The sequence below is a fragment of the Mus pahari genome, chromosome 5 (assembly GCF_900095145.1).
Source record: "Mus pahari chromosome 5, PAHARI_EIJ_v1.1, whole genome shotgun sequence".
Taxonomy (NCBI): Eukaryota; Metazoa; Chordata; class Mammalia; order Rodentia; family Muridae; genus Mus; species Mus pahari.
The window spans coordinates 138,502,325-138,514,550 of NC_034594.1; the positions used below are offsets into that span (position 1 = coordinate 138,502,325).

General features: G+C 40.0%; 1 protein-coding gene across 3 annotated transcripts in view; it reads right to left on the minus strand.

Annotated features, from left to right (window-relative positions):
• Pou2f1 (POU class 2 homeobox 1) overlaps positions 1 to 12,226 on the minus strand; it is a 133,451-nt gene that overhangs the window by 2,998 nt on the left and 118,227 nt on the right. For 2 of the 3 annotated variants that reach the window (XM_021198724.2, XM_021198722.1), the window contains exon 14: positions 2,033 to 2,375. In XM_021198724.2, the coding sequence (XP_021054383.1) occupies positions 2,033 to 2,375 (343 nt within the window). Of the gene's footprint in view, positions 1 to 2,032; positions 2,376 to 4,956; positions 5,029 to 12,226 lie in introns of all 3 variants that reach the window. The other variant, XM_021198721.2, reaches the window with a different exon arrangement.

Here is a 12,226-nt window from a genome sequence, read left to right on the forward strand (position 1 = left end):
AAAGTGATGTCTAATTGAGTGGCAGAAAAAGAGACGAATCAGAGAAAGATCTGACAGAATAGAATATGCCCAACTCTCATGAGAAGAAAGGGAAGGGAAGCTACTTTAGAGAGCAGCACAGGGTGGGGGTGAGAGAGAAGAGAGAGGTAGGAGGCAGTTTTACTGGGACACTTGTACAGCGACAAGGTGCAGAGAGAGAACAAGCTAGATACAAGTAGAGACAAAAGCAGCCAGAGAATGAAGAGCTAGAAGATTAGAACAGATTGCTAGGGTTAGTTTGGGCACAAATCAGAGTCTGGAGAAGCCAGACTGAATTAGTCAGCTTGGAGAGGAGCTTGAGCCAGAACAGCTGAGTTAAATCAGTCAACAGAGCTCAGAAAGAACTAGAAAGGGTGAGCTCATTCAGCAGTAAGTCTCAGAGGTTGACCACATTCTAGGCCTAGATTAGCTTGTGTGAAGGAAGGTTCCAGGACTAGGCCTAGGTTAGCAAACAGAGGCAGTAAGCCTTGAAGTTGGCAATTATATCAGGAGGATAAACGTTACATTTACAACAAGTTATTGGTTTGGGAAGCTCTGGAGGCCAACCCCCTAGAAATAAAAACAAAATAAGACAGAAAAACAAACAAAAAACCCAACCCCATTACAGGCTATTGCCACTGCTCTTGGGTGTACATCATAACTAGATGGTATATCCTATTACTGAAGACACATGTATTTCAGTTGCAGGACATAGAAAAATCAATCTGGAACTGGCCAGGAAGCTTCCTCCCTGTGGACTAACTTTCACAGTGCCAGAAGGTGCTATATAGGCCCCTGGGAGAGAAAAGCATCAATAGTCTTACTCGATACTAGACCCTGTATGTTCCAATACGGACCAATCAGGCAAGATGTGTCATTCATTGGTGGAATAGTGGTAAACAACTGGTTTCTGATTTGATCTGAGGCTTATTCCTAGCAGGAAGTTCATGCCTGGTACTGTAACTGTAGTCAAAAGCCCATGGATAGGGAGCTCATGGGCCAAGAGGTGGGGCAGGGGCAGGTACTGACTATTGTTTTGTTAAATGGTTATGGTGAACTGCCTTCTAAGTACTTATGTTAATACCCGATGTAGGATGCTCTCAACTCTTACTGCAGAGGACAGTAATTAATGCAGTCAACTGGCCAAACTGATAAGAATAAGCAACTATTGGGTATGCAGCCCTAAATGGGACATGGCTATCAACCCTATCTCCTAACATCAAGACAAAGGGAACATTAGGAAAATGCTCCTCAGTAGAAAAGAGGTAAGCGTTGTAGGCTGGGAGTCTTGGGAACTGCTGTCTTGTAGACACGACATGGGATTTGCACTCATTGAATGCAGAGCAGGTTCTTTGAACATGATCAAGCCAGACACATTCCGGTGTAGACAGGGCAAGGGCTCTCGCTCTGCCCCTAGCTGAAGAGCTATTGGCAGTTGAGGGCTCACTGGTGGGTCACTTGGGCCCCAGTGGGCAGGTCTATAGTCACATGTACACAGGCAGCATTAACTAGACTGGCTACTTGAAGAAAAAAAAAAAAAAAGAAAAACAAAAATAAAACAAACAAACAAAAAACATGACACATGAAGTCATGCGTGTGGGTGGGGGTGAGTTCAGGGCAGTTTGGGAGAAGTTGGGGATAGATATGACCAAAATAATTGTATACACGTATGAAATTATCAGAGAAAAACTGAAAAATACATAAAATTAGATATCACTTTATTCCAAGTTTTACTTGTTTGGGCGTAATTAAAAAGTAGATAAATATACTTGACTGAAGAAAGCTTAATAATGAAGAATTCTGAGCTTTTTCCTGGTTCTCTCACTGAGTTACTCAGTGACTCAGTTCTGTGTCATCATGTGGAAATGACAGTGTGGCTACTTAGAAACTTAAGTGTAAACCTATCTCAGATATACTTTTCACCTAAGACAGCGTTGACAAATCTTCCACGGGAGTTGCAGGAATGAGTTCCTAGTTCTGTTCTGGATGCAAACAGAACAGGAAAGTTCCTTACCCAGCAGCAAACTGTGAGGGCGCCATGAGGCCTGGGCTGAGTCCTGCAGCAGCAGCCATAGCAGCAAGACTGGCATTTGCTGGCAACTGTGCTGCTCCTTGGAGAGCAGCAGCTGCTGTCTGTAAGCCGGGTGCTGTCACCATCACTTGGCTGGCTCCAAGAGGGGAGGGTAGAGGCGTGGAGGTGGTCTGTGTTGTGCTGGTCTCACTGGCACTGGAGGCCTCAGAGGTGGAGGCTGAGGCAGAAGGAGAGGGACTCAAGGAAGGGGATGTGACTGCTGAGGAAGCAGGGGGTGCTGTGGAGATCACGGTGGCCGTGTTGTTGGACGTGGAGTCTGTAGTGCCTGAGAAGAGAACCGAGTTAGAAGGTGGCCTTCTGTAAATGGGTTTGGAAAACTTGTCACTTCCATCAGTATCTAGAATCAAGAGAATGGTTAACCTATTACTCATTAATCCTTAATTTGTTTTTTAGTAAACTAGCTTAGCATTTTAACAGAAATTAATGATAAACAATTTAAAGTCAAAGCTATGAGTCCTACTTTAAGAGTAACCACATAACTCTGAAAGAAATAACAATGTGCCATCCCTGTCCCCACCACCAGCCTCAATTTTCTATTAAAAAAAGAGCAAGTGAGGGGCTAGAGAGATGGCTCAGTGGGTCAGAGCACTGGCTGCTCTTGCAGAGGGAAGCTCACAACCATTGTTAACTCTAGTTCCAGAGGATCTGATGCCTTTTTCTGGCCTCGACAGACATCAGACACACAGATGGTGCACAGATATACATGTAGGAAAAACACTCATATACATTAAAAACAAAAACAAGAAAACCTTCAAACAAATAAATCTTTTAAAAAATGCTATTAAAGGTGGTACACACCTTTAATTCTAGCACTTGAGAGGCAGAGACAGATCTCTATGAGTTTGAGGCCAGCCTGGTCTATATAGAGAGTTGGAAGCCAGTCAGATCTACAAAGTGAGACCTCACCTAAAACAAAAACAATGAACAAAAACGACAAAACCAAAATCATTTTAGTATTTCTTATCATTCCTTAGTAGATTTTCAGTACACCCATTATAACAGTACACCTAAATTTGAAATAGCCATGTTTCAAATACTCAAAAGCCACATGTGTTTAGTGAATGTCATAGTGCATAGTACAGATTTAAAGTGCATAGTACAGATTTAAAATGTGTGGAAGTTGGAAAGCTAGAGTCTAGAGGCAAAAGTATCTTAAAAGACTGTCCATTTATGACCCAGTAAGGTGTCTATTAAAGTAAACATAGCAGGCCCTCTAATTCTAGTTGTCAATAAATGTTTGCCATGTTTTTCCTTTCCTCTTCCTCCTCTACCTTTTTAGTTAAATTGATACAAGTTACCAGGCATTTGGAAGATGGAGCCTCAATTGAGAAAATGCCCTTACTTGATGGACCTGTGGGTTAATAAGTCTGTGGGACATTTTCTTAATTAGTGCTTGATGTAGGAAGGCCCCACTCACTGAGGCTGTTGCCACCCCTGGGTAGGTGGCTCTGGATGGTATAAAAGCAAGCAGAGAAAGCAAGCCATGAGATGAGGAACAAGCTAGTACGCAGTGCTCCTTCATGGTCTCTGCATTAGTCCCCACCTCAAGTCCCTGCCCTAACTTCCCTCAGTGATGGACTTTAAGCTGAAATAAATCGTTTCCTCCTCAAGTTTGTTTTTGGTTATGGTGTTTTATAACAGCAATAGAAACCCCACCTAAGACAATGCTGCATTACAAAGCAAAAACAAAAATAAAAACAACAAAAACTCCACCAAAACAAAACAGAGGTAGCCAGAATTGAACTTAGTGAAGCTCAGCATGTCCTAGGATATAATTAACCATACATAAATAGAAAACAAAACTCATGTGATATTCTCACTAGTGAGAACTCAAAAAGGACAAACATATACAACCCATCCGTTTAAAATTTCCATACAGCAATACTACTGATGTATACAAGATTTCCAATGTATTATATAAACAGCCCAAGCAAAAGAAATATCTCAAACTTGTGAAACAGTCAGAAAAACCTTATGTAAGAAACACTTTTCGGTACAGAAGGCCCTTCCCCTGTAAGAGCCTCAGCACACATGTATGCACCTCTGCTGCAGTAATACGGAGAACCCTGCTATTAAGGTTGCAGTTCCCCACGGCGGATGCCTTTCTCAGCAGGGCTTCCCTGTCTCTCTGTGGGGTGAGTTGAACACAGGTGTCTGATCTTGTTTGAAAACTGACCTTGTACAGAGTTCTGTGTAAGGCTGCATAACTCGGTACACAAGTCCTGTTCTGGCTTCCTGTCAGCATGATAAGTAGGTGTTGTATTATAACCAATCATCCCTTGCTGCCTGTTTGATGCTGTGACCAATTTGTCCTTTGCACCTGTACCCCTAAAAGAGCCCTATACACCCTATCCCTGAACAATAGAGCAGACTCGTCCAGCTGCAGCGGCCTTCCGAAGCTCTTCCGTCATACTCACGGCTATCCAAACCCTGCCTGTGACCTTGCTTCCTTTACCCTCCAGGGCTGATGGCTAGCAGCCTCCGAGAAGGGAGGGCACAGCTCACGGTCTCCTTTCTGCTGCCCAGTTTTCCTCCGAAGCCACTGGGAGCAACTTACACCATCTGCAATGGGCACCACCTGCTTCCTATACTTTCACAATGGTATCAAAGTGGCTTGTGGTCTCTGAATGAGGGAACCTCACTTACCTTCTTTGTGTTGCTAATTAAGAAATATAAAAAATAATTCATCCCCCCTTTGTCCTTCTCAAAAACAAAACTAAAATGCTTTCTATATGCTACAGCTGCCTCTAGCTAAATAAAATTACACCAGTGTGGATATTATTAAGCCTACCCCTTGAGTATTTCCTCAGTTCTAAAGGTACCAGCCCAAGCCCTGCACTGTGTACCTGCTGTGGTGGGGACTCTGTCTGGTAGACTCCTAAGCACTTCCCAGCTGCATCCTCTTCTAAGATCTTGATCTACAGGAAGATAAGTGTGCTTTCTTATTTCTCTTCTACAGGCAAAATGTTTCAATGTACTTTCAATCTCCTGACAAAGTTTTCATTTCATGAAACCTAATTTTACCTGTAATACTAAATTCTGATACTGTCCCGTTTTTTTTTTTTTTTTAATACAACCTTAAATCATTAAGTAAAAAAGCTTAAATTGATTATTATACTTTCCTCCTCACTAAGTTAAATAAACCAGCAACCTGTTAACTCTTCTTGTAGGCTTACAAAGAAAATCCCAGTCAATCAGTGGATTTAATCTAGGCTAGAAAGGGATGAGTTAAAAAACTACTTAGTTTTTTTTTTCCTTTTTCTTTTTCTTGTTGTAATATACTATGCATATTCTAGGCACCTCCAATTTGAGTATCATGCAACCACTATGACATAAAACACCAGCATGATCTTTAAATACATCCTCCTAGCCACGTCGTTATGCTCCAATTCATACACCTCCTTTATGATCTGAATCCTTGGCAATGCACTCTATGGGAGCGCAGGCTTTCAGAGTAATGGGATGCAGAATAAAGAAATGTACATGATAATGAAAAGCTAGAAACAGACAAGTGTCATTTTAAGAATGCTGGAATATAAGATGCCTTTTAGAATTTAATTTCAGGTTGGCGGGAAAACAGTAAAGTATTTGCCATACACATGAACCCCCAAGTTTCATCCCCAGAAAGCACAAGAAAGGTGGGTATGGTGGTGTAGGCTTCTAATTCTAGTGCTGGGGAGGTGGAAACAAAGCTCCGGGCTTGCTGGCCAGCTGGCGTACACATATTAGTGAGCACTAGGTCCCAATAAGAGACCTCGTCCCAAAAAACAAGGAATTAGCTGTCCCTGAGGAACATCTAAGGGTTGGTTTCCAGTGTCCACATGCATGTGCGCCAGCATCCACAGGCCTCCCAAACAGCGAGGAGAAGCAGCTGGTCTGCCTGTTAAGCAAGCCATTTTATCTGCTGTGGGTCTCAAGTAGCTGCTCTTGATCTGGGGAAGCAGCACCTTCAGGTTCAGGTCAAAGAGCCTGTTATCACAAATGGATTTGGATTTGTCAAATACACTTTATCTAACTACTCAGGTCTTGTCTCAATTTCTATTTTTATTGTATAATATATTAACTGGTGTTCAGATATTAAATCTACTGTATATTCTTGGGGTAAATCCCCCAATCAAAATGAATAATCTTTTAAATATGTTGTCAGTTTTGACTTACACAAGTGGTCAACAACACTCAGTTGGACTTGCTATGACTTAGCTGAGAGCTCCAAATATCCATTTTTCATGAGGGCTATGAGCCTGTATTTTTTCTTCCAATGAATTTATCTAGCTTCTGTATCAGAACCCTGCTTGCCTTATTAAAAAAAAAAAATCCCTATTTTCTGAAATTTTATATTTTTAGAAAGTATCTGATTAAATAAAACAAAAAAAATCAATAACAAATCCCAAAGAATACTATTAAGACCTCTAGGGCCTGGGCTTTTATTTGTGAAGTTTTTAATTAATAATTACTCAACTGCTTTTAGTCTATTAGATTTTCCATTTTTTAAATCAGTTTTAACAATCTGTTAGTTTCTATTGTCCATTTTACTCTACACTATCTTTGTTTAGAGTGAAATTGTTTTTAGTACTCCAGTTTGCCACATTATACCGCAGTTCTAAGTATAAACTCCAAAGAACTGAAAATGTATGCTCACATACGAACTTGAATATGAAATTCACAGTAGCATTAAAAATAGCCCAAACCTATGCTGCTACACCAATGCTATGGCTCGTAAATGGTAAACAAATGCCGTACAACCCAAGAATGGAATACCATTCAGCCATGAAAGAAAAGTACATATATATGAAAGAAACCTGACATTTTGAAAGGGTCATTTGTACGAATTCATTTCTCTAAAATGTTAAAAGTAAGCAATCCAAAGCTAGTACAAGAGGAATGCCTGGATGAGGGAGCACCAGTAACTTATGGGCTTATTCCAATAATTAGATAATTGTTGCAGTTCCACATACTGTAACTGTACCAAAACTTACTGAACTGAGCACTTTAAAATTTTGTACAGAAAAAGGTGGGCTATAAACTGAACATGCGCCTTTAATTCTAGCTATTTGGTAGGCCAAGGGTGGGCCCACCTCAAAACTAAACAAAAAGAATTAATACTTCAATATCTATCTATCTATCTATCTATCTATCTATCTATCTATCTATCTATCTATCTATCTATCTATCTATCTATCTATCTATCATCTACCTTCCTGCTTGACTGCCTGCCTGCCTACCTACCAAGGCAGGTTCTGTGTAGCCCTGACTATCCTGGAACTCATTATGCAGAACAGGTTGGCCAAGAATTTTGAGATGCTCCAGTCTCTGCTCCTGAGTGCAGGGATAAAGGTGCAGACACAACACTGCTCCACTCTGGTTCTGTTACTGGTTTTGGTAATATGTGTCTCTTTTTTTCTTAGCTGCACTATTTCTCTACTGTCTTCATTTTATTACCTTTTTTTTTTTTGCTATAATTCTTGTTATTTTTTTTTTCTGACTGTTTTGGGACTAATTTTTTCTTCTTTTTAAAAAAATATGATTATGATCCATCCTTCTTTCCTTTCTTTCTTTCTTCCATCCTTCCCTTCTTTCAAGACAGAGTCTTAGGCTAGCCTTGTAGCCACTCTCCTCTTGCTATGTTTTGCAATCCCCCAATTCCTACACTCCCAGAAGTTTAAATCTGAGCTGTGGGCTGCTGGCCTGTGGTGCTGTTTCTCTGATCTCTATTACTGCAGACAGGCTGTCATGGTGGCCTCTGCCCTCCCTGCTGGGGTCACACTGTGCCATAATTACTGTCTTCTGAGATGCTTTATTTTCAATTGTTTTTTAATTTTAAAATTTTTCTTAATTTCTTGGTTTTATTCCTTTAGCATAAACTTGATTTAATTTCCAAATATCTGTTGTTGATTTCTAAAAAGACATATTTTGTATGGCTTTAATCCTTTAAAATTCACTGGATCTTGGCCACATGTTAATTTTCAAACATTAAAGGATTCAAGTTTTTTTCTGTTGTTGATTTCTGTAAACACAATACAACAGGGCATGATGGCACATATCTTTAATCCCAGCACTAATGAGGCAGAGGCAGGTGGATTTCTGTAAGTTTAAGACCAGTAGGATGTTCACAGTGAATCCAAGTTATCAGGGTTATATAGTAAGACCCTGTCTTAACAAAACACGACAAATAATAGGCTGGAGAGATGGCTCAGTGGTTAAAAGCACTGGCTGTTCTTCAAGAGGACTTGGGTTCAATTCCCAGCACCTACACAGCAGCTCACAACTGTCTCTGACTCCAGTTCCAAGGGATCCAAGTCCCTCACAGAGACACATCTGTGGGCAAAACAGCAATGCATATAAAATAAAAATGAGTTAAAATAATGAACATACACCTTTAACCTTTAATTTAATGTCCCAGGTCAAGCTTGAAAAACAATCTTTGGTTGATACTGTTCAATATTTGTGTATCTTTGACAACATTATTGATATAGTTCAAAAGTAGAGTATTGTATCTTACTATTGTTGAACTATTTCTTTTTCTGCTCATTTTTCTTACCTGTATCTCTAGCTTCCATTGTTTGATAACTAATTCAAATTGCTATTGTCTTTCTGAGAAATACATTTGCATCATTATGAAACATTTTGGCGAAGTGGAGACAGAACCCTTTGGTTGAGCATGGCTCCAAGGCATTTAAGAGCACTGTGTCTCCTGGAGGAGTGTATTTCTAGGCCCTCTAGAAATGTTTGCCAGGACCCTTCATTTGCCAAGCATATGAGAAAATGAAGACAAACGTCAATTATCAAGTATTTTATTATAATAGACTGAGAAAATATATTTCCTTGTTTCTGAAACTCCATTCCAAATGGCAGGAAAGACACACAGAAAAATAATAGATTTCCAAGGGCAGACATCGGATATGAGATTTAAACGGATTTGCAGAAATGGGAAAGAAGACAAATTAGGGTAATAGAGAAACCAATGATAGCACAGTTAGCAAAGGAGAATTAATCCCTTTGTTGGAGCCCCTAGAAAAGTCCAAACTCAGAGTTGCCATACACCAAGGCAGGAGTAGAAGAGCAGAGAACAGAGTGATTATAGGATTGTTTATACACTCCCTGGCAGCAGGCCTGCCAGTCCCTCTACTGGACTTTGCATATGAGCTGAGCTCAAAGAAAAGAAAGAAATCTGAGTAACAGACTAAGATTGAAGTGTAAGTAACAAGCAAATACAATCTTTGCTTCAGTAAAGTATGCATGTACTGTGTAGCAAGTTCCTCTAAGATAAGCTTGCATTTTGGAGGGAAGCTCATTAAGACACAGGGTGTTATAAAAGGAGTTTAAATATTCCATCTGATAGAGACATTCTTTAAACTCAGAAAGTAAACAACTCAAAGGATTCCAGAAGTCCTTGAAACCAAGCAGATACATTAGGGCCTTCCCCCAGCAATCATATATAAGCTGTAAGTCACAATTTGCTGAGAGATATTCAGTGAAGTTAAGCTGTTTGGAAAAAGCACTGTCAAGTTGGACTGCCAAGACACTGGGAGCAGATGAGCTGCCCAAAGAGGCTCAGACCAACTGTGCTGTGTGGTACGGATACTCTGCAACTTGTCAACCTCTCTACAGGCTGTCTACTGCAGTACAGATTTCCATCTTTTATGAACTGTCACCCATGCTGGGGTGGGCTTTCGGTGATGCAGTTGTCTTTGAGTCATTTCTGCTCCTGTAACTAACCTCTCACCACCCATATTCCTGTAAGAAACTCCAATGAATCTCAATGGTTCGCCAAGTTGGACTTTGGTGGTATCCTTACTTTGGTCTGTCACTGGTTCACTATCTGGGGTAAGTAGATGTTTGTTCATGTCGCCCCAGGAATAGTGACACAAAAGAGAGCAAAGCCCCATCTTTACTAACTGAGCAGCTGGGGGCCTAGGTCTGTGCTATTTACCACTAGGGATTTTTCTACAAAACATGGGTATCCTTAGGGTTGATTTAATGATTTATAACTTACTGGGAAAACAAAGTTCAGCTTTAAATTTTTGGATGACTGGTAGTCAGAAGGCAGGAACTTTATATTATTGGTGTTCAACCTAATGTCGGTTAATTACAGCCTAATAAGCAGAAGTGTTGAATGTTATACACTAAAAAGTGTATGTATGTGTTCATGCACATATGTGGGTACATACATATATGGTTGAAGACCAGAGGTTGATGCTGGGTGTCTTCCTCAATCATCATCTTGTTTCTGAAACAAAGTCTCACTTAGCCTGGAGCTTACCAATTTGTCTAGCCTAGCTTGAACTCACAGGATCCTCTTTTCCAAGTGCTGGCCCAGATTACAGCAGTGTGCTACTGCCTCTACACCTGAATTTTGAATTCTGGGGAAAAAGCTTGGGTTCTCACATTTGTGTGGTATGCATTTTATTGAATGAACCATCTCACCAGACCCAAAAAAGTTTATAACCTGGAATTTAAGGCTCTATAGCAGGCACAAGCAGCCTGGGGGTAGGTGCTGCTGGAGGTTATAATTTATGAAATTCTTTCAAATTACTAAAAACTGTGTACATGACATTTTATGGGAGGAAATTCTGTATAAGCTATAACAGTCAAGAGGTCATAAAGTGCTGTTAAGATTACTTAAAAACTTGACATGTTCTAATTGCTTAAAAAACACATTATGCCGGGTGTGATGGCTCATGCCTTTAATCCCAGCACTCAGGAGGCAGAGGCAGGCGGATTTCTGAGTTCGAGGCCAGCCTGGTCTACAAAGTGAGTTCCAGGACAGCCAGGGCTATACAGAGAAACCCTGTCTCGAAAAACCAAACCCCCCCCCCCCAAAAAAAAACACATTATGAAGCCATCTACTGAATTTTTATAGCATGGTAGGATCACAGAACTGAAGAGATGTTATAAATTTAAAATATGAATTAAAAAACCCAATAAAGTCTCCAATTCTAGAGTTAAGTTAGATCTGATCATGAAATATCATAAAGCAATCTAATGGCTTACTAGCATATAATAAACAATTAGCATAGCTTATGTATTGTGTATCACAAAACACAAAACATTTGATGACAATGCTGAACTGTTCTAAATGCTTATGGAAATTTATTTCGGTGGAGGCCAAAAGACTTATTTTCCTTTTTTTTGTTTGCTTGTTTGAGACAGTATTACTCTGTGTAATAGCCCTCACTACTTTGTAGACCTGACTGGCCCCGAACTTACGGTGATCCCAATTCTTCTGCCTCTCAAGTGCTGGGATTAAAGGTGTGTGCCATGTCTGGCTCTTATTTATTAATTTTATAATGAGTGTATCAGGCAATAAGCTGCGCATCAGAAAGAATATAGTATTTAGCTCTTTACAAGTACAAAGGCTATTGGGAAAGACTTATAAAAATATTTATAATATGAGTAAATGACAACCTTAACTTCCTAGAAAAGTTAAAATATTACCAAGTGGAACAGATATACAACGTGGAGTGGCTTATCAATATCACACCAAGAACTATCAGACTAAGAACTGAGCACTACAATGGTATTATTTACAATGGCACGGATGGAGCTCGCTCATGAGTTGGGTGGGGTGGCAATGGTCTAGCATAAAAAGTACTCAATGTAACTGACAAATGTGTATGTTTCTCTGAATGTAAAAAGCCATCACTATTGAAGTTTTGTGAAGAAAAAAGTCACATGAATAAAGGTTTTTTGTTTGTTTGTTTTTTTAAAAAAACTTTATTTAATCTATGAGTGCTCTGCTACATATACATCCACAGGGCAGAAGAGGGCATCAGATCCCCTTATAGATGGTTGTGAGCCACCACGTGGTTGCTGGGAATTGAACTTAGGACCTCTAGAAGAGCAGCCAGAGCTCTTAATTGCTGAGCCATCTCACCAGTCCCAAGGATGCGTTTTAAAAGTTTGGTAATAGATTTAAAACTTTTTATACTTTTTTTTCTTTCTTTCTTTCTTTTTTTTTTTAAAGCTGGGTTTGAGTGTTGTGAAACACACCTTTAATCCTAGCACTCAGAAGGTAGGTAGAAGCAGATGGGATCTGAGTTCAAAGCCAGGCTGGTCTGCATAGTGAGTGGTCCACTCAGGAGGTCAGCCAGGGCTTAGTCTTTAAAAAAAAAAAAA